General features: G+C 31.8%; 1 protein-coding gene across 1 annotated transcript in view; it reads right to left on the bottom strand.

The window, feature by feature from the left end:
- The window catches only part of LOC127732184 (xylose isomerase-like), a 60,761-nt gene extending 39,591 nt beyond the window's left edge, over nucleotides 1-21,170 (bottom strand). Inside the window, exons 1-10 of the mRNA XM_052241255.1 lie at nucleotides 20,941-21,170; nucleotides 16,466-16,542; nucleotides 14,650-14,722; nucleotides 13,406-13,547; nucleotides 12,618-12,755; nucleotides 12,150-12,259; nucleotides 11,349-11,444; nucleotides 2,366-2,449; nucleotides 1,800-1,855; nucleotides 755-825 (exon numbers count right to left, since the gene is read on the bottom strand). Coding sequence (XP_052097215.1) covers nucleotides 755-825; nucleotides 1,800-1,855; nucleotides 2,366-2,449; nucleotides 11,349-11,444; nucleotides 12,150-12,259; nucleotides 12,618-12,755; nucleotides 13,406-13,547; nucleotides 14,650-14,722; nucleotides 16,466-16,542; nucleotides 20,941-21,028 — 935 coding nt within the window. The 5' untranslated portion in view covers nucleotides 21,029-21,170. The remainder of the gene's footprint in view (nucleotides 1-754; nucleotides 826-1,799; nucleotides 1,856-2,365; nucleotides 2,450-11,348; nucleotides 11,445-12,149; nucleotides 12,260-12,617; nucleotides 12,756-13,405; nucleotides 13,548-14,649; nucleotides 14,723-16,465; nucleotides 16,543-20,940) is intronic.
- Between the last annotated feature and the right edge of the window lie 1,241 nt (nucleotides 21,171-22,411).

Genomic DNA, 22,411 nt, shown 5'->3' with positions numbered 1-22,411 from the left:
GCGGATAATACCGAGGGAACATTCAAAGCTCACAAGAGAAAAACTACAAGATAAACAAGAACACAAAAAAAATTCATAGAAATAAAAAAAAAATAATAAACACGAACCCAACCAAAAATTTATTGTGATCTCAGGTTCCAGAAGGGCAAGCAGATCTTGTTCCACTAGTTCTACCTAAGGCTATATTTCATATGGAAGGACGTTCTTCTTTTTTACTTTGGGACATTGAGGGGTTGAGACAGGTATTGAATCAAGTAACATTAGTTAACGGTATATTAGGCTATACCTAAATACCAGTTTGAATCAATATCATGAAGTAACACAACGATGTGCATAACTAATAGTGTTCACGCTATAACATTCTACATAAGGAAATGTCTGTACAAAGTCAAGAGTATGACAGTTGTTTTCCAGTCGTTTGATGTGTTTGAGCTTTTGGTTTTGCCATTTGATCAAGGACTTTCCGTTTTTAATTTTCCGTGGAGTTCGGCATTTTTTTTATTTTACTTTTTTCATGTCCGCTTTGTGCATTGTAATTTGAATCAAATGTTTTAATATTGCAATATATTCCTCGCAATTTTAATGGTGTTTTCTGTTATATTTTTATATCTATCATTCAATCTTAACAATGACTATTCTAAAAAAAGAACAAATCAACAAATCAAACAACAGAAACAATAACAGTAACCCAGAAATTAAATTAGAATAAAATGATTAGAATTAATAGGATGTGTAAAATAATTAATAATCTTACGCTGATGACATAACTATGTCATGTTCGTAGCTGTGTCCTGCTAGGGTCGTGTGATTAGGTTCTATGTTTAACTGAAATAATATAAAAATATATCAATCTAATGAAATGAAATATAAAAAGTCAACAGGAGTCAATAGAAATATTGAAATCAATCACTCTTGGCACTTAGTTTTCAAACCTCTGTTATATCCACTAATTCTAAAATGGATTAACCATTCCAAACCATATTTCCATATAAGCCAGATACTGATATCTGTTGATTAGATGATCTGTGGAATCAATAGTTTAATTAATAAAGTAAATACAATCCAGTAAACTGTAATTCACAAATTCTCTGATAATTCTCTTATCAATCATATGCAATAACCATGTGGAAATTATGGGCTTTTTGCTTTTTCTCGGTCAGTTAGAAATTGTAATTTGTCTAAAATAAATCACAAGGAATGATTTTAATTAAAACATTTAGAAATTTAAATTTGCCTTACTTTTGGTCTCAGCAAGGAATTGTATATTCAAATATATTCCTTGGTCTCGGAGATATCATTTTATAAATACGTCTATCTTCTTAAATAGCTTAACTTTAATGCAAGAGTACAAATGTTTTATATTTTATAGTAATGCTTTGACTTCACTGATGAACACCAGTATGATGAGTAAATTTAATCAAACGTTTTTGTATAATGTTGGTTTACTCAAATATTGGCGCGAATTAAATAATCAAAACAACATAATTATCTTGCATGTTTTTTATACAGCAATTGGATCTGACATTATACAATCACTGTAAAGTTTGGATCATTGATGATGACTGCTTGCAGGAATTAAAACCACACTGATGTTCTATATACATCAAGAGAAAACAAATTGGGGCTCTGAAAAGAACTAATATCTCAACAAAACTTGTTACCATTTTTATTTTGTATTTGATGGTCACCATCCCTCAAATAAAACATTAGATAATTAACAATCAGCTGATGATAGGAAAGGATCGTGTACCGATTTGGAATGCATTTTTGGGAGAATAAAAAAACTTTGTTATCCTTACTTTGTAGTCATTTTCTAATCCAAAATGTTTCAGGAACCCAATAACTGTCATGGCATCTGAAATAAAAATCGATGTTTAAAAGAAACCACATATCTATCAAGATATAAAGGGGGGGAAGGGGGGGGGGGGGGGGGGGTTGTACCGAAAAAAAGAAAAATACCGAACTTCAGGGAGAATTCAAAACGGAAAGTCCTTTATAAAATGGCAAAATCAAAAGCTCAAGCACATCAAACAAATGGAAAACAACTGTCATATTCCTAGCTAAACCTCTCAGTTATATGTCAGTCGCATAGAATTACATTATATTGACAACAATATGTGAGCAAAACAAACAGACATAATAGATAAAAATGTCAAAAATTGGGGTACAGCAGTCAACATTGTGTTATAATCTTAATCACTATAAAAACAAATAACTATTTCAAGAAAGAAAATCAAAATGGCATAGAGACACTCTATAGAAAAGTAAATGTTTTTTTTTATCTGTTCAAACAAATCTGTTTTGAAGTTATAGCTTTGTATATATCTATAAATGAAAAAGTAAAAATTATGTAATATATTCTTACCATAATCATATTGATGTTTTGATGGCTCTTTGGGTTTAGGCTCTATCAACAAAGGTCCAGTAAAACCAATTTTCTTTTTGTAGGCTGAAAAGAGCAAGATAATTTGTAGATGAGTAATTTTATGAATTTCCTAGTTTTATTGTAAGTTAGAGCAAAATTTACGTACTTGGTGGCATTTCGAATTTTTATGAAATTCGATAAGCATTTACTCGTTGAACCTCTAATGAAAACGAAAAATTATATATGCAGTAGTAACACATTTCTATTATATTAAGTTAAAATAGGGGTAACAGCTCAACGCATCTCAAATACATACAGAATTTTTAAAAGATCCGAAATACCATCCAATAACGTTTACTTTTCTTTGGGTTTTTTATAGATCTTGGTTCATACGAAATTGTTTTGAATTGATATTCAAGTACAAGAAGGGAAGTGACACGGGATATTTGACTCATATTAACAGCAGACATGGGGTAATTGAAATATGTAATTGTAATTGACCGTAATTCATTACAAGTTCCTAAGTAATTGAATATAATGTGTAATTGACCATTTTTTCAATTACAAGTAATTGAAAGTAATGAATTGACTGCAATTGACAATTATTTTTCAATTACAACTCAATTACATTTGAAATGTTGAACCAGGAAGATTGAATATTGTGTTTTCTCAACACATGACGAAAAGCCATGACTTTAGTAAATGTAGTTAGCTGACAAAGCAAAGCCTAAACAGTATACCTTTTGTAATGACACAGCCATGGGAGATTCTTTATTTTGTATTGAATGGAAAAAAATAAATAAAAAGAATAAAAAAAAGATTGTGAAAACATGCCATAATTCATGTTAAAAGAAACCATTAGTAAGACACAGTCTTATTCCTTAATTAGCTTGTTACCCGCATTTATATTCAGATAGATATCGTTAGACATTGATTTACATAGTTAACTTTGTATATGTAAGAGAATGCTAATCCCTTTCTTCATGATTAAGTCCGAGCGTTAGCGAGTACTTATCATGAAGTAAGGGATTATCATTCTCTTACAAACTTAGAATATTGTAAAGTGCTCAAGGCTCAAATGATCTCCTGATTGGTTGTATACAAGAATTAGTTTCATTGTCATTGCAATGTTTATAATTGATGCATGACTTCCTTTTTCGGCATTTCATTTATGGATTAGTTTTAGTGATGTAAGGACTTTCTTATAATTTGGGAAATATTAAAAAAAAAATGCGTAATAAAATTTTAGTGAAGATTTTTTTTTATTTACAATTTAAATTAATAAATACTTTTGAGATTCAACTGATTTTATTTCACAGCCAATATTTTGGTCCGGCTTTTTAAATCAAATACTATTTCATTCAGTCAGGGGAATGTTCAAATAAATGCCTTTAAAAGTTTTTAATAAATTCAAAACTTAAATTAAATTCCTGTTTTTTTATTTTATCGGAATATTGGAAATAACTATTCTTCGCAACCGCTGGTCCAGTAATCAGATTTTGGGAAAACTAAGGATTTGGGTAATTTTTTATTTAAAATTATTTTTCTTTTTTGCATTGCTTTGATGTTATTCAATTTTTAAGTAATTTGAAGTTATTAATATTTTCATAATAACATTAAAGGTACCAATTTTAGTGCACTAGTAAACTTCAACTTATTTTGAATTTTTTGTTTGTTTCACAATTCAACTTTTAGTTAGTTTCAATCACTGTGTGATAAATCCTTTCAATCTGATAAATGTGCTTCGGGGCAGCTGTAACTCATTTATAGAAACTCTTTGTTTTGAACTGTAAATAGACCTAAATAATAGGATAATCCCTTACTAAGAACATGATTTAATTCATTCTTCACAATTAAGAGACATCAAATTTTACAATTTCATTGGTCGAGAGCACTTTGTTATATTCTAAAAAGAACATAGTCAATCAATAAATATAATCTTTCGCTTTTTGTTTTATTATAAACTATATAATAACTGTTTTTACAACAGTTATGTTTGCAAGTAAACAGGTGTTTAGCCAATTAGAGAGAGATGAATATACCCCTAGGTACATGTAACTCGTGAAGGAAATATACATATGACAAAATCTCACACGCAAAAAATTGTTCACTAATAATAATTTAGACTTTGAAAATGTTAAGATGTGGATCATTTGCGTTTTAACAATATATTATTTCATTAATATTTCCCCCGTTACTTGATTAAGGATCCAAATGGTTTTGTAGTAGAGTATGAGTCCATATATTAACTTGTTTGAAGGCTATCTGTTCCTGCTCAATCCCCAATGTCTAATTTTTGCAGTAGAATTTTACCATCATCTTGAACCCTATATGTAAGTTATCTGTTCTCATCCACTCCTTTTTCTATCCCAATTCACCCTTTTTCCCAGTAAAATCTGAGTATTTCAATTTTTTTCAGGTTTTATTGCTTGCCTGTTCCCCACATGTCCACTTTATTTTCCATCAGATATACTATAAAGCAATGTATGATACTTATCATAGAATAAATGCATGTTTTCAATATTTTAGCTAAATTTTTCTTTCAAAAGTTATTGAAGTAATTAATTACATTTGCCAAGTAATTGGAAAGTAATTCATTATATTGGCAAAAAAGTAAAATGTAATGTGTAATTTAATTGAAGATTTTGTAATTGTAATTAAATGTAATTAATTACTTTCAAAAGTGATTGACCTCATGTCTGATTAACAGCAACGGTAAAATACATTTTTTGAGTAAAGCTGCTGCTTATGTTACATATAAATAGGTAGATCTATCTGGGCCAAATGATTCTAATGGAAATATGACGTATAAATGCTATCACACCTGAATACCTAATAGCATTTACTTACCAGTAGTAGTTCATTCAACATTTAAACTAGGGGAAAGTTTCAAAGTCAGTTAACTATGACTGAGGGGACAGGACATGCATTTCAACATGGAAATGAAATAATAATTAATGCTAATACAACTGCATATCAAATATCATTGACATATCATTAGTGGTTTTCTAAAACCGACCTGATCACAGACTTTAGCAATTATTGACGCCGTAAACTGCTTAAGCAATACTTCCTTTGAAACCCTCTATGTCTATGTTAATGCTTATTCCCGTCAATAAGATCGGTCCAAAAGGAAGTCTTTCCTTGCTATTTTTTAAAATGATATATTTGACAATTTTTCATAAATTGACCGTATAAAAGTGAATTGCGTATTTTATGTCAATCAGATAGAAAGCTTGACATACCCTGTATACTATATAGCAAATATATATCACTACCAAATTATGTAGGAAGTATACATCATCCTCTAAAGGAGTTGCAGAGATAAGGTGCACTTAAACCTTATATAAAATAAGATCAAATCAATTTCAATTTACCACATGGCTGTATAATATCTATTAAATGAAATTAAATAGCTAGCCCAATGTATATAATGGTGATAAGAAAAACATTTGTTATATATGGCTTTATAGAATCAAGACTAATGACCTAATCAAAAGTGATCAAATTGTTACCGAATAAAGAATAAAGTTTTCGAATATTAGAATAGTCGACATATTAGGCTTTAACATTCCCACGCTATTATTTGCGGAGTCTTCAATCTTCAGTTTTCCGTGTATAGTATTTTATGGAATATTGTTTTGTCAATTCCATTTTTTTCTGTTAGTCAATGCATTGTTCGTCGACTTATGATTTTGATTTTCACTCGTATTGTTGTCTCCTTACTTTCGCGATATCTGTTAAAAATTAATTTTCATTGGCTTTACATTTTTAGTTTCATACAATGTACTGTTTACGTTTCAATTTCTGGACAGGGGAAAGTTCACAGTAGAGGCGTTTAGTTTGTCGTATGTGTTTCGGTTCGCCCTTCTTATCTCGTTAATGACTTATTACAATTTTATCACAAGTTAGGCACAGCTAGTTCATTTACAGATTTTAGCTGAGTAAATGCTACTGTGATCTGTTTTCTGTGGATTATTGTCATTTCTGTCTATATTTTTTAATTTGGCAATGAAAAATCGCTTTTTCTTGAATTTACCGAATGTTTTGGGTTGAACTTTCCTCTAATATTACGATCGAATGGTGGTTCATTAACTTAAAAAAGTATGAATGCAATCTAAAACCGATACAATTTTACTGCGCAGGGAATGGATCATCAATTAGCTGTTCTGAAAAGGGAACTAGGACCTGTTTAACACTGATATGTTGATTGATACGATGAGTAAGTGTCATATTTCAATAGAAACATGCTTTTTAGCGGAGGTAATTCTTTAAGAAAAGTTGTCTGATGTGTTAATTTATCTTTGTGTCCTATGCCCTTTCGTATTATTTTAAACTGATATAAAAATAAGGAGATGTGGTATGATTGCATATGAGACAACTTTCCACCAAAGTTCAAATGAAATGGATGTAAGCATTTATAGGCAACCGTACAGCCTTCAACAATGAGAAAAATCCATACCGTATAGCCAAGAAAGGCACCGACATGAAAAATATGAAACAATTCAATTGGGAAAACTAACGGCCTAATTTATAACAAAATAATTTACGAAAAACAAAAATGAAAGACATGAACCAACGAAAACCGCTGAACTACAGACTCCTGACTTGGAATAGGCACGCCAAGAATGTGAATGGGTTAAACATGTTTAATGCCGCCAACCTTCCCCTAACCTGGGACATTGGTGTAACAGTACAACATAAGAATAAAACTATAAAAAAATCAGTTGAAAAGGGCTTCACTCGTCAGATCGATACATAGCAGAAAAACATGTAACAAAACACATACCGGACGTGGCAGGTTTATACATCCCCCACAACAACAATAGCCACAAAGAACAGGTCTGAGAGTACTCGCAGTTACTGACAGCTAGTTCAAAGTCAATAACAACTAATATAAAAATCATGTATCTAAGACTAAAATATCAGTCAGTACACATCAAACATCTCATAGATTTAGTGTAAAGACGTCAATAGCAGTTAGGGAAAAACATGACATTGTGCAATGCCAAAATATAGGTATCTACAGATTGTAGTACCGTGAATGTGCACATATATATAACACATAATAGTGAGTATGGTTTTTATTTGAGTCCGGATTCTTTTCGTGGATGGTGCATGCATAGCCGAATACGTTAAAATAAAAATAAATATTTTCGATTTTTCTCCGTTCAGAGTTCATGCGTCAAATGGATTTACAAGTCCTGAACACCAGTAAACTGCTGTTACCTTATATTGTACAAGACTGATACACTTAGTCGGATCATAACATGCCAGTTCACAAGGCAGTTTGCAGAGAGTTTAGTGTTGGTTGGTCTTTTGTACTGTCCAATATTTTTGATAACTCATGTTACAAGTCCTCTTTCTTTATTATGCTACCATACACGGATACATTATTCTACTCAGATGTCAAAGCATCCAAAACCATTTTTAACATAAATGTTTTTACCAAGGTGGTAATCGAATTCTAAATCTTTTACACTCGAAGCCAGCACGCCACACCGAGGCTACCGAATATTATATATTTTTTCCCATTGTTGTCTGCATTGAGAGGTCTTACTCATATATTTGTCCTTTAAGGCTGTCCAAAGTCAGACCAGTGATAAATGATATTGCCTCTCAATTATTTGAGTTTAAGGGATTGTGTGAAGTTTTTGTATACCGTCCTCTATCATTGTTTCGTAGATTTTGACAAACAATCTGTTTTAATCGCTAATGAGGGTAGTTAACCTTGCAAGAAAAAGAAGCTGCGTAGTACTCATCTAGGCTTATAATAATGGAGTACAGATACTGTCATACGATCTGAATATGTTTCTTATAGCGTACTTTTGTTTGCTTCCGAATAATTAAAACTTCTTGAAAACCTTTCTCTGATGACATCTTACTGTTCGCTGATATAAATTTCTGTTGTTTTCGTTACTGTCAATTATTACATTTTACGACTTCGTTTTGTTTCTGATAAATAAGTGTCCATTTCTTTGACAACCAGAGGCCATAGAATTTTCTAATAATGGACTTGATTGTTTCTTTCTGCAGCGCAAAGAACTGGACATGAGAATAGTATGGATTAATGTCGTTTGAAAATTTCTGGACGCCCACGATTTCATTCCTTTATTCTTAGAGATTTTAAAACCTTCACACACAAAATTGGGTCAAATAGAATTTCTTATCAATATATAAAAATGAACACTGTTTAGTTTTGAATATTAAAGTTAATATGATTTCAAAGTCACATAGACTCTCTCGCATATATATATATATATAGGATTGCAAGGGTTTATAGAATAGACTACTACTAAGAACATTGTGATTATGAATGAATGTTTCCACGATGTTAATGATTTTGGTCCTTCTAAAACTAATGGACATTAGCAACAAATCATTAAAACCGCACAGAAAATAATCTGTCCTTAATATGACCACATAGATGATAAAGGGGAATAGTGAATAAAACATGAAATATTTCTAATTTTGTAACCTATATGTAATCCAAATTCATTGACGTCAAGCGACTTTTAGTTAATCTATATTTAGATGCAGATGTGGGACGTTATGCAAAACATAAAATATAGCCTTTAAAACATTGAGATGGCATTTTTTATAACTTGTCGACATTAGGTTTGTGCAAACTACTGCTGACAAGTCTCATGCATGAGAACAAAAATATTTGTTCCAAAAAGTTTGATTTATAGATACTAATGTGTTTAATCATTTGTTAAGCTATAATTTGTACAATTCCATGTTTGGCACATGGACTTTTCTCTTTGGTGTCCTAAATAAGGTCTCAGTCAAATCTCAACAAAGGTCGTTGCAATAGGATGTCAGCGGAATTTCCAGCTATAATTAAATGTAATGCTTTTCTTTTGTTTCCAATAATTTGTTTGATTTGTTATTGCTGGCATTACTTTAAAATTCTATAAATATGTTATGTCCTCTTTCAACTTACTTCATATGAATTCTATTTATTCCAAGTCTAATGATTTTTTTTCAAAAACTATTGGGTCTTTTATCCTCAGTTAAATTAACAATAAAGTGATTTAATTGACCAGTTAAGGTTTGAGAACATACGAAAGCTTGGAGTTATTGGTTTGTTTTGTTTCGGGTTTAATTAAAACAGAAAAGGGATAATTCAAGTTGTGCGAAATCTTTGGACAGGTTCCCAGTGTAACTTAAAAGGATAAAGTATAATGGATGTAAACCAATATAACAGTTTAATTAACTTCAATCAGAATTACTAACTAGTCTAAAAGGGTTAAAATAAAATCGGTCATGTGAGATTTAATGGAGTAATGTCCATTACGAGATTTAAATCAACATTAAGTACATAAAAATGCAGATAGTTTTAAGTTGATACTGTACTGACACATTTCATTCATTCTATAGCACGTCAGGACTAGATATGACTAAAAACATTAAAAATAATTAATTGAGGAAAGCATTAAAACATCCTACAGAGATTCTTCTGACTTCAACATCGTCTACATACAACAGAGATGTGCTAGTTGGAGAAGTCAGAGAATCTATTTTAAGGAAATTACCCCTAAAAACCACAGGTGCAGGTAGTAGTAAGAAAGCATTGATTGGGAAAACTAAAGTAATGACCAGGAAAGGACAATTTTGGGAAATTTCTTTTTTCAAGGGTAAAAACTCCTTAACCGTAAAACTGTAATGTATGAAACTCAAATTTGAATTAAAAATTATTAGCAATTCCAAAATATATTAAATATTTTGTTCGAAAAAACTAAATTAATCTTCTGTCAACCCCTCAATGGTATTGATTTTCAATTTGTTAACGGGAAGAGAGGGAAATCCTGAGGAGTATAAGTTGCGACTCGGAAAATCTAACTTGCCCTGTATGGATGATTAATACTTATTTCCTGATAACATTAGTGCTATATATTCAAAGCAAAAAAAATAAAAATAGTAATTACTCGAAAACAACCAAGTTTGCTGCTTCTTTCTTTTCCAAGGGGCTTCAGTTCTAATGGGTAGCAACTACCAAAGTGGGGATTATGTAGAAATAATGACAACCGTACTTTTTCAGAGACATCTTTATATTGGTGCTTTAAGTCTATTGTTTTTATGTTAGTTGTTTTTGTGCCGATCTATTAAGTTAAGCCATTTGCAACTGATTTTTATAGTTTTGTTCTTATTTTGTGCTGTTAAACTTCTGTCCCAGGTAATGGGAGGGTTGAGCGCTCACAAACCTGTTTAACCCCACCCCATTCTTTATATGCCTGTCCCAAGTCAGGAGCATGTAGTTCAGGGGTTGTCTTTGGTTCATGTCTGTCATAAATGTTTTTTCGTAAATTGTATTGTTATAAATAAGACCATTAATCTTCACGTTTGAATTGTTTCGGGGCTTTTTATAGCTGATTATACGGTATGGGTTTTTCTCGTTGTTGAAGGCCGTATAGTGGCATATAATGAAATATACATTGCAATGGGTCATAAATATAAGTGGTCTTTAAAAACTAAAAAAAAATGTATGTACTTATCTTTTTATCTAATTACTATGAATGATTCATGTCGTTAACATCTTGTTAAGATGTCAATTGTATGTCTGGAAAATATATGAAATGGGGGATGATTTTGCTATGAAATATATATATGGGTAAGGATTTTCGAATTAACCAATATATGAATTGGGGTGGTTCTTAAACCCCAGATGGACGTCTGAGCCAAACCCCTTTTAAAAAATCTCCCCGAACACAAAAGTTGGCATAATATTGAAACTGCAAAGCACTCCGTACCTTTTTAGAAAGATTAAACCTATATACTGCAACTTTACATATTGTGGATCATAAGTTTCAACGTTACCACAGATAATCTAGTGTTACAATTTTCATATATGTGTAATAAATGATCTTTTAGACTATCAAATATTATTTCAAGGGTGGTTGATGTTGTTAATTATACACGAAGAGAAATATTAGGTTCTATATTTATAACGTCAGCATGAATTAGTCGACAAATTACTTACCGGCAGCCATCTTGAAAAAAGAGGCCATATTTGTCAGTTCAGTAAGAACGTTGGTATTCAATATGGTATGGTATCCTTCGCGGCCTCCCCAGAACACTGAAGGTACAAAATATATAAAATGAATAACATAAATGGAATATGAAACTATCAGTTAAGTATGTACTCAGCTTATATTGAAATAGTATGGAAGTAAGTAATTCATTCGAGATTTAGATGCAATATTGTCTTCCGAAATCATATAAGAGAGATGAAAGATACCGAAGGGATATTCAAATCAATAAGTCTGCTAAAACAAATCCAGATATTGCTAAACAATGAATGAAATATAAGCATTGTCTAATCTATCAACTGACAGAAAAGTATTTTAATTACTGTATTAAAACTTCGTTTTCTTGTTTTTGTAAATCCCCACTTCATCCACTGACCATTTTAGCAAGTACGTTCCAACATGCTTACAAAATATATGACACAATCAACTTCGATATTATATTATTTGCTAAAATAGACTGGTGTATAGCAGTATGGCACATGTGTTTTCTTTCAGATATGACATTAAGCCACTTGTCTTTGAAAATTTATTGTGAATGGCAGAAGTTTGGCAGTCTCTGTTAAATTTATTCCACTGTTCGATTTTATAGCTTCATACAAGGTATAGACATTTGTCTTTTGTTGAAGACCATATTATGTTTAAATTACATTTTTGGAGGTTTATATGTTGTTGGGTTGCTTTCTCGTTGACGTATGAACCAAACATCGCTATTCATTCACAGACTGTAAATAAATATATCTACTGCAATTTACCAAAATTTTCAGCTCCTAGTTTCTTGGCTACTTCTAGTCCTTTCTTGACCTGCGCTGCTGCATACGCTAATATGTCAGCATTTGGATTACTTCCTGCGCCGTTCATATACCTTAAACATACATGATACATTACACAATAACAATAAGTAAGCAGATAATACGATTTTTTAATCAAATACCGCTCAAAGGACAGAAATTCACACATATCGCGTTGTAAAAATTACGATTTTGTAGATATTTTTATGGTTACATGGGTGCAGTATGCTGCAATTAATTTTATTTGAATAGTATTATTCTATTTGCATATTTCTTTGAAATGTTGTGCAAATACTCTTTTGTATGTTTGCAAGGAGGCCTTTTAAATCTAGACATTTTCAACCATATTTGCATTACACTTAATGCTTCACGACAAAGGAGATTTGCAATTTCATCATGTGAAAAACTTATTATTTTAAAATTTTAACAAACCTGCTGTTAGCAAACAAATTGCAAGTGGCCCATAATAACTTGACACCTGTCTTTTTCTGCAGTTCGAGGGCTAGGTCGGTAATTTCATCCAAGTTTTTATTCGATTCTGCTAGAGTGGCACCCTCTGGGGCTACATCTCTGGAATATTTATGTTAATGTTTATATAAGGTACACTGACACTTGCAAATTTAAATTATTAAAAAATCCAAAAGTTTATATGAATGCATTAGAGATACATCTTTAAATTTACATGTTATCTTTGAACATACATAGATGCTTAGAATTAGCTAATCTAAATAAAATTATTTACCCTAGATGTACTGATCATATATAAGACAAGCTTATTACTGTATAACATATTCCAGACCTAACCTAAATATGTCATAACCACATGTCTTTACTTTAATCAGTAATTGTAGAAACACAAAATAATTGTTTTTTTTTGCTATTAGAATGGAACTTGTTATGATTGTATCTTTACTTCATTAGGATTTTGATAAATCCAGCAGGGGTCATTTTCTTAATGAACCATATGGCTTTGATTTGGAGTTGTCGTGCTCTAACAAGCATTGTAGTTGATGTAAATCCATATCAGCTTTTTAATAACTGAAGAAAGGGTTAGGGGCATTTAACATGCATTTGACATGCATTATCTCGAGACCTGCGTGACGTTCTATTGGTTGTTCAACTTATGCTTTGTGATAATCAATAATTACGTAAAACAAATGTCATCGGTGTTAATTTTGTAATTTACAGCAATAAAAAAGTATAATTACATAGCAATTTACCTGTCATGAAAAGTGTAATACTTCACTCCAAGTTTTGTGAAGAATTCAAATGCTGCTCTAAGTCTGCGTTTAGCATTTGCCAATGAGTCTGAACCATCATCCCAGGGACGGAACAAGGTAGGAAAACCAAAAGGATCAGCACCTTCAAAAGAATAAAAAGTAAACGCCTGAAATTTTATGTTAGAAACGCATTCAATGAATATATAAATGTATATATACAAGTCTAAACTGAAAACAACGTTCAAACCTATGATTGCGTTGGATAAAAACCGCATTTTTTATACGTGTGCATGCAAAACAAATTTCTTGGTAGAGGGGTCTAAATACAGCACAAAAAACATTTTACAAAAGACCAAAAAAGTGAAAAAGTATATTTTAACAAAACGCATTTGACTAGCAGGTCGAACAACGGATGTTCTTAAACCCTGCTGACTGCCATGGCGATTGCCAAATAAACGGATCACCAGATGTAACAAAATGGACCTTAATTATTAATTTATTACCAAACAGAAAACAATAAACTTGCGGAAAAGATGGTATACCGCAAACATGAGGTGCAAAAATTGGTACACCATATCCGGATTTCGACAATTAGTGTCTTTTCAGTGATATTAGGAATCAAAACGGTATTTGGAAGGCTATATAATTTACCTCAATTTAGGATTGACTCATGAATTTTGAAGAGTCGAAATAGGATGAACGGATCATATAAACCCGAAGGCAAATATAATACAAGCCCAAACGAAAAAATATAAACAAGTATAAATTGAAAACAACGTTCAAACCTATGATTGCGTTGGATAAAAACCGCAAATTTTATACGTGTGCATGCAAAACAAATTTCTTGGTAGAGGGGTTCAAACCTATGATTGTGTGTATATATATATATATATATATATATATATATGTGTGTGTGTTTTTTATACTATGTGAACCGTAAGCTTCATTGATTCTGTATCTGTTTTATTTAATTTCATCATCATCATCATCATCTAGTGTTATATTTTCAACCAATTAATGAAACAATATATACATTTAAATGGTGCACGCGTCTACTTTAAAAAAAATTATAAGATAACCAAACCGAAGTATATGTCATATTTAAATTTTGGGTTAGCTAAATATTGTCATCACAACTGTTTGAACAGGAAAACAATATTATATCTTTTACCTGTTCTTCTTGTGTATCAAAACATTCAGTAAATTTTAGCCGCTCTTCCAAGAAATACGTCATATATATTTACCTGTTCCCCTGAACGTATGCCAGAAACACACGGAGAATCTTAGCCACTCTTCCATTGTTTTTCCCATAACCACCTGGATGTTGAAAAGGAAACAGAGTAAAGCACTAAAACTTCACAGTACCCAAATTGCACCCATTTAGCAAAAAAAAGCAACGGAAATCTTACAAGTGTTCTCAGTAGAGACTAAACAATTTGTATTTTTATGATTTGACATTATGCAAGTCTTTCAACATAGCTAAATATATATAAATATACACAAAACGTTCACAGTATATATCAACATATGAAGTATTCACTTCAAAAAGTAAAATCTACTGTAACAGAAACGTCGCCATGCGACGTCAACAAAAAAGTCAACTTTTAAAAATGAGCAATTAAAATATGTTACAGGCATCCATTTCTTAAAAAAAATGAATAGTAAGCATGGACGATTGTCAAATTGTTCTGAATATTTGAAGAAATAAAACAAAACATCAGTTATTCGATTTTTACGGATGTGAATTTAAGCATGGATGCAATCTGGGAACTCATCTTTACAGAATCATGGGTCGTTTGGAGGTCGGTTCAAACCCATTTTTCTATGATTCAATATGGATTCAAAATTAAATTGGTGGAACTGTAAAGTAAATAGGACACATCTACAAAATAAACACAGAAATGGAAACTTTTGTCTGGATCATAAATAAACGTAGGTGAAAAAAACTCAAAATATGTGGAAGTTGGGTACCCTCACGTTACAGTTTTGACACTACCATAAACACAAACAAAAGTGGATATGTACAACTCATTGATTGTATACGTATTATAGAAACTAGAATCTGTCATTTAAAAAATATGGTTACATTTGTAATTTATTAAAGCCACAACACTTACCAGAATCAAAAACTGTAACTTTTTCACGAGTATTAGGGAATGACCCTTTAACTTTGATGGAAGGGAAAAGGGGGGGGGGGGTATTTTTTTTTTTTGTATAACGCGGGCATCAAACTATTAATTTGTTTGTTGCGCAAAACGCGATTTTTTAAGAACCTAACAATCAATTAAATAGCTCTACTCTCAATCAGAAAATTTATTTCTTCAAAGTTTGGAATATTTGTTTAGCTAAAAACCATACACCCCTCAGATTCAAATGGTCGTTTCATTAAGAATGAAATGTACACTCTTGATTTAATCAAAGAACAATAACATTTTGGTCCTCTGGTAAATTTGTTTTTGTCTGTTGAAGTGCTTTGATGATATAGTTAATTGTTTACTAGTATTTTATTTTGTACGTTGTGTTTCATTGGTGTTGGAACTCAAAGTTCTGTTTTTATGTATACTCCAAAAATGTTCTTGGGTGGTGAGAAGATTTGTAGCAGTCGGTCTAAGACAATCAACCTGACAATTATATATATACAGAGAGAGAGCAATTTTGTCTCTAAACTTTGTTATACTTCTTTTTGGTTTCACAAATTCTCATGAATCCCATTCATTTTTAGTTTCGATTTTTTTTTTCTTTTTCAATTTAAAAAAAGAAGTTGTAATAGTTGCTATTATGACAATTCAAAATGAAAGCTTCTTTTTGGTCATATAGCTCTTCGACTCTTTCAGTTATTATATGTCCCTGGCTTTGAAATATTCGGTACTGAGCGTTCCTGATGAAGGTAATTCCAGAAAATTGCTTCGGACGTATGAAATTTATCAAGAGTTGTTTTCATTTTAAATATATTTATATAGCACAGATATAAAGCCTATATGCTTATTTAAACTTACAGGAAATTTTAGGTCACCTGAAAACGACCAGGACTAAGAGAAGTAACTCAAACATATTAAATACCTTTTTTGCATCATAATGTTTGTAGACAAGAGAATTATCAACCGCAGCATCTTTCTTCAAGGATATATTTGGAATACCTACAAAGACAATCAGAAATATATTCAAACAAATAATATAGGTAAAAGTCATCAAACTAAATTCCTTTCCATGGAGTAAAGAATTTATCTCAGTTTCCCAATAATGTTCTTTGTGACGCTGATTTTAGCCCGGCTTATAGATCCTTTTTCAGCATTGTCACAAGAACTAATATACACAAATGTGCTTTTGATATCAAAGACGTAGTGGCAAACTTTATATATAGTACCTTTAGTGGATACTTTTAGTTGAAAATAACATTTTCATACTTTGCTTCTTAATGTACTTTTTGTGATAAAAATCTAGAATAGAGAAACCCATGTAGTAGTTATTCGTTAATACCCAGTTTAAGAAATTGAAGTAGATGAAAGCCAAGCCACATTTGCATTTTGAATTTTCTGTAGTATACAACTATGTTACTACAAAATTTAACATCAATTTCATGAAAAAAAAATGAAATCATATTAAAAAATCCAAAAAGAAAGTTTTACGGATGTCATCGTGATTTAAATGACTACGGATATGCTCCACTTTTCAATCCCACAATCCCGTTTTCTTTTCCCCTACAATAACATAACCAAATGTGACTTATCACCAATTTTTTACTCGCAATAAGTTAGACGACGGGTGCCACTAATAGAGATGTGATCAACCTATGTTTTGGTAGGCTTTGTAGTGAGTAAGACGACGGGTACCACTAATAGAGATGTGATCAACCCATGTTTTAGTAGGCTTCGTAGTGAGTAAGACGACGAGTACCACTAATAGAAATGTGATCAACCCATGTTTTGGTAGGCTTCGTAGTGAGTAAGACGACGGGTGCCACTAATAGAGATGTGATCAACCCATGTTTTGGTAGGCTTCGTAGTGAGTAAGACGACGGGTGCCACTAATAGAGATGTGATCAACCCATGTTTTGGTAGGCTTCGTAGTGAGTAAGACGACGGGTGCCACTAATAGAGATGTGATCAACCCATGTTTTGGTAGGCTTCGTAGTGAGTAAGACGACGGGTACCACTAATAGAGATGTGATCAACCCATGTTTTGGTAGACTTCGTAGTGAGTAAGACGACGGGTACCACTAATAGAGATGTGATCAACCCATGTTTTAGTAGGCTTTGTAGTGAGTAAGACGACGGGTACCACTAATAGAAATGTGATCAACCCATGTTTTGGTAGGCTTCGTAGTGAGTAAGACGACGGGTGCCACTAATAGAGATGTGATCAACCCATGTTTTGGTAGGCTTCGTAGTGAGTAAGACGACGGGTGTCACTAATAGAGATGTGATCAACCCATGTTTTGGTAGGCTTCGTAGTGAGTAAGACGACGGGTACCACTAATAGAGATGTGATCAACCCATGTTTTGGTAGGCTTCGTAGTGAGTAAGACGACGGGTACCACTAATAGAGATGTGATCAACCCATGTTTTGGTAGGCTTTGTAGTGAGTAAGACGACGAGTGCCACTTATAGAGATGTAATCAACCCATGTTTTGGTAGGATGTGTGATTATCACGTCATTTACGATCTATACCCATTTTTGAAAGAATGTCACCAGGTTAAATCGATTAACAAATTTCGTGCTGACGTTGTTCCATGATAGCATTTATGTGTTATAATACATTTAGATTGGTTTGAAGAGGATACTTGTTTGATTGATGAGGTTTAACTGTCAACAATAAAACAACAATAAAAGCGTTGTTCCTTGAATTGATCTATTAGTGTCTCCTTGTATCTTAAAAGACTTATGTCTAATCTTCTTTTATTTTCTTACAAAAATCATAAAAAGATGTATACATTTTTTTTTAAATTCGCACTTGCACAACGCATTTTATTACGAGCACTTATTAAGGGGAAACAAGAATGCTAGAGGTTAAATATCCTTTAAATATCGTTATCAAAATACAAATACAAATAAATAGAAAATAAATTAAAGAAAAACAAACTGAACCTTAGAATCGTTGAGATGTGTAAAATGCAGATATAGTAATGAAGAGATAAGATAATGAATTTCTATTTATAGTAATTAAGGCACTAAAGTAACAAAAGCAATAATAATACATATCTCGATCACATTAGGCTGCTAGTTTTAATCTTTTATAGAATACTATACGGTATGGGTTTTGCTCATTTTTGAACGCCATACGGTGACATATAGTTTTTAACTTTTACATCATTGGTTTCTGGTGGAGAGTTGTCTCATTGGCAATCATACCACATCTTCCTTTTTTATATAAAGAAACCATACTAAAAATGCAAATTACGATGACATTTAAACGCACCTTTTATGTATGTTAAATTCTTAAATTATATGTCATATCGAAACAGTTCATAAATGAATATATGCGTTTGAGTCCTTAAAATAATTCTAGAGATATGAAACGATTTACAGACACGCTGATTGATATTCTTTGTGGTATGTGACCCCCCCCCCCCCCCCCCCCCCAAAAAAAAAAAAAAAAAAATCATACTAAAAGTTGAAGCAGGTGCACAACTTCATGTCCCAACTAAAGAAGAATGAGTGCATGGTTCTGGGAATTCCGTCAATTCATTTTCAAGGAGTTAAGGCAATCTGTATTAATAAGCGAATTTAGAGACTCTAGTTGACAGAGGCCTACAGCGTTTGGCGACAAAAAGTAAGAGGATATCGTTTCAAACTAGGCGATAGAAAATCGTTTGTATTTCATAACCAAAAAAAGCACATCTTATAGTAACAAAATATTTTTCTTAAAATCAATATCCGTATTCAAAGAAAATGCAATTACAAAAACAGGATTTTTAAATTGCGTACTGGACACCCACTATAGTGAATTGGCACTATTATTCCGGCTTCCCTCTGTTTATCACACAATCGTATAAAACAACATTTCAACATCTTCATTATAGTTATGCTAATTTACAAAAGGACAAATAATGAAATAAAAAAGTGAGATTTGTTTGATTTAAGTATAAAGTTGAGGTTTAAAACTGTTTCTACTCTAAAAGTCTGATTGGGGTTTGTTGCCTTGGGTATAAATAAATTGAGATCAATCACATCTTGAATATGATAGCCATTATAAACCAATGACCCCACCATATAAACCAGTGTAATTGGTTTTCCAAAACGGTTTTAGTTCGGGATTAAGAAATCAGAATATTTTCAAACTGGCTACATTAAACAAATAATCATGATTCATTTCATTAAACTTCTTCAAAATAAAGACTGTTTTCACATTTATAAGTCGATTTTAGCCAGGAAGCTACTTCTAATTTCCAAAACAGCACATCAGAATGGAACATACATGGTTGCCTCCTATTAAGCATGTTGTAATGTTATCTATCGGAAGAGAGAGGGATGGGAGAGAGAAAAATTATTTCTTTAACAAGAAAATTATGCCCAACATTGAACAGCAGCTTCATTAAAAATCCATGTCAGTTTTTCTACATCTTATATAAAAAAAAATGTGGTAAAATCATGCTTTTTTATATAGCAGTATTATATCTTATATACCAAACAGGCATTTAGGATCACGATTGCATTTCTTTTTTTTTTAAAGAAAGCAACTTGTTTGCTAACATTTATTCTGCGTGTAATATATATGATAAGCTACATCTATCTACATATACATCTACCATATAGTGACCGCCTTCGACAAATTGAAGATTATGTCACAGGAGGATAACGTACAACAAGACATATATTTATATTACAAGTTGTATTCAAATTAAAAATACAGGAAAATGAAAATGACAAATGTACAATATGTTTGATGTGAATAGCTGATTTTAATATTGATATTTTGAGATTGAAGATTTGAAAGAGTTTACTGATGCGCAATTTATGATGTTCTCGGGTAGTTTGTTCCAGTCGGTTATTGTTCTGGGAAAAAAAAAGATTTTATTCTGTGTTTTGCAGGATGGAATTTGAAACTGTTCGAATTTGAATGTCTATGCTTGATTTATTACATGTACACATATTTAAGCTGTTTTACAAAAATAATTAGTCCGGAAGTACGTGTTCAATAATCTGATGTTTGTCATAACTGAAGGCAAAAATAATGTACAGGAAATAAGATGATTTAGGAAGATGACAATGACTTCAATACACAGACTTACGTTTAAAAGTTATAACATCAGAACTTTAGTATTTGTTGCTGCAAATAGGAGCTCCTTCAGAAAAAAATTGTCAACAAATTTCAATATTATGATGTTACTGCTGTCAGTATCATTTAAAGTATGGAATAGGTGCTGATGGATTTAATGGAAGCTTACATGAGTATTTATCTAGAATGTGGCCTACGCAATAGCTTTTAAATAGCTCGATTACTTTTACAGAAAATTGCATTTACGTATATGAATGAATTTGAAAGTGTTACCACGGTTAGTCTGGTTAAGCAATGAATTGTATATGCAGACACATACCTGCAAAAAATTCTGCATCTGGAGCGTCGTATTTTGCGACGTCTGGTTTGGAACTGTCGCTACTAGATGTTGGAGCAAAGGAAGACATCTTGCTGTACAAATGTACGCGTGTATACACTTTAAGTGAATATGTTTATCAAAGACTTACTAAACTTCTCTGTTATCAGACACTTGGCTATCTTTGTTTATCTTATGTATAGCGTTCAAATGTAAATGCATTTAACGGTGAGAAGTTTTAATCATGTTATCATGTATGCTGTTCTAATTATTGAACTTCTGATTTTATATAAGACTGTAGATCAAATTATTCTACTTTTAGTATACTAGCGTTGAAAATATTTCAAACATCTTTTAATTTATTTCTGATTTCATCTTGAAAAATATCAATTATCATTGATCAACCATGGGAAATAGTATAATTACGTTTTTATAACATTTTGTCTGATAAAAAGACTTTGAATGTTTTCTGTTTGGCAATTTGTTTTATTTAAATATCTTTTGTTTGCCTTTTAATTGTGCAAAATATTCTCGCACGGTATATTTGTTCTTCATATCACACTAGCATGGAAGAACCGAGAAGTTATCGAAATCGCAACTACATGTACTAATCTTTTTAATCGATATAAAAAAGAAGATGTGGTATGATTGCCAATGAGACAACTCTCCACAAGAGACCAAATGTCACAGAAATTAACAACTATAGTTCACCTTACGGCCTTCAACAATGAGTAAAACCCATACCACATAGTCAGCTATAAAAGGCCCCGAAATGACAAATGTAAAACAATTCAAACGAGAAAACTTACGGCCTGATTTATGTACAAAATAATGAACGAAAAACAAATATGATATACAGCAACAAACGACAACCACTGAATTACACGCTCCTGACTTGGGACAGGCACATACAGAATGTGGCGGGTTTAAACTAGTTTAAAGGCGCGCTAACCCCTCCCCCTAACCTGGGACAGTGATGTAACAGTACACAATAAGAACAAACTATAAAAATCAGTTGAAAAGGTCTTAACTCATCATATTACCATGACGGACAGACATCAGCATTTTCATATCCCCCCCCCCCCCCCTCCCCCCGCAACAAAAGAAAGAGAAAACGTCACAAACTGTAATGTGTACCAATACACGTGTTCCTGGAAATACCTTTATCAGGTACACTCAAGGTTTGGAAAATAAAAAAAAAAATATATATCGTTTGAAACCAAGAGGGGTTAATCCTGTCACTTTTTTTTTAAACAGACATAGATATATGTCATTTCGTAAATAACTTTTGAATACGTTTTTAATATGAAAAAAAATTCTTTGTCAAGATATAAAGTTGTTAAATGTCTTCTTCTTTGCATATATCTTTATATTGACACTTAATTTTTTTCAGAAAAGAGTTTGAGGTACAAATATTGATTATTGAACTGAATTGACGAATTGATAATATCTAATATTTTTACCATTAAAAAAA

Source organism: Mytilus californianus, unplaced genomic scaffold (genome assembly GCF_021869535.1).
Source record: "Mytilus californianus isolate M0D057914Y unplaced genomic scaffold, xbMytCali1.0.p SCAF_1, whole genome shotgun sequence".
NCBI lineage: Eukaryota > Metazoa > Mollusca > Bivalvia > Mytilida > Mytilidae > Mytilus > Mytilus californianus.
The sequence above is the reverse complement of the archived record's forward strand: the minus strand, read 5'-3'. Positions and strand labels throughout refer to the sequence as shown.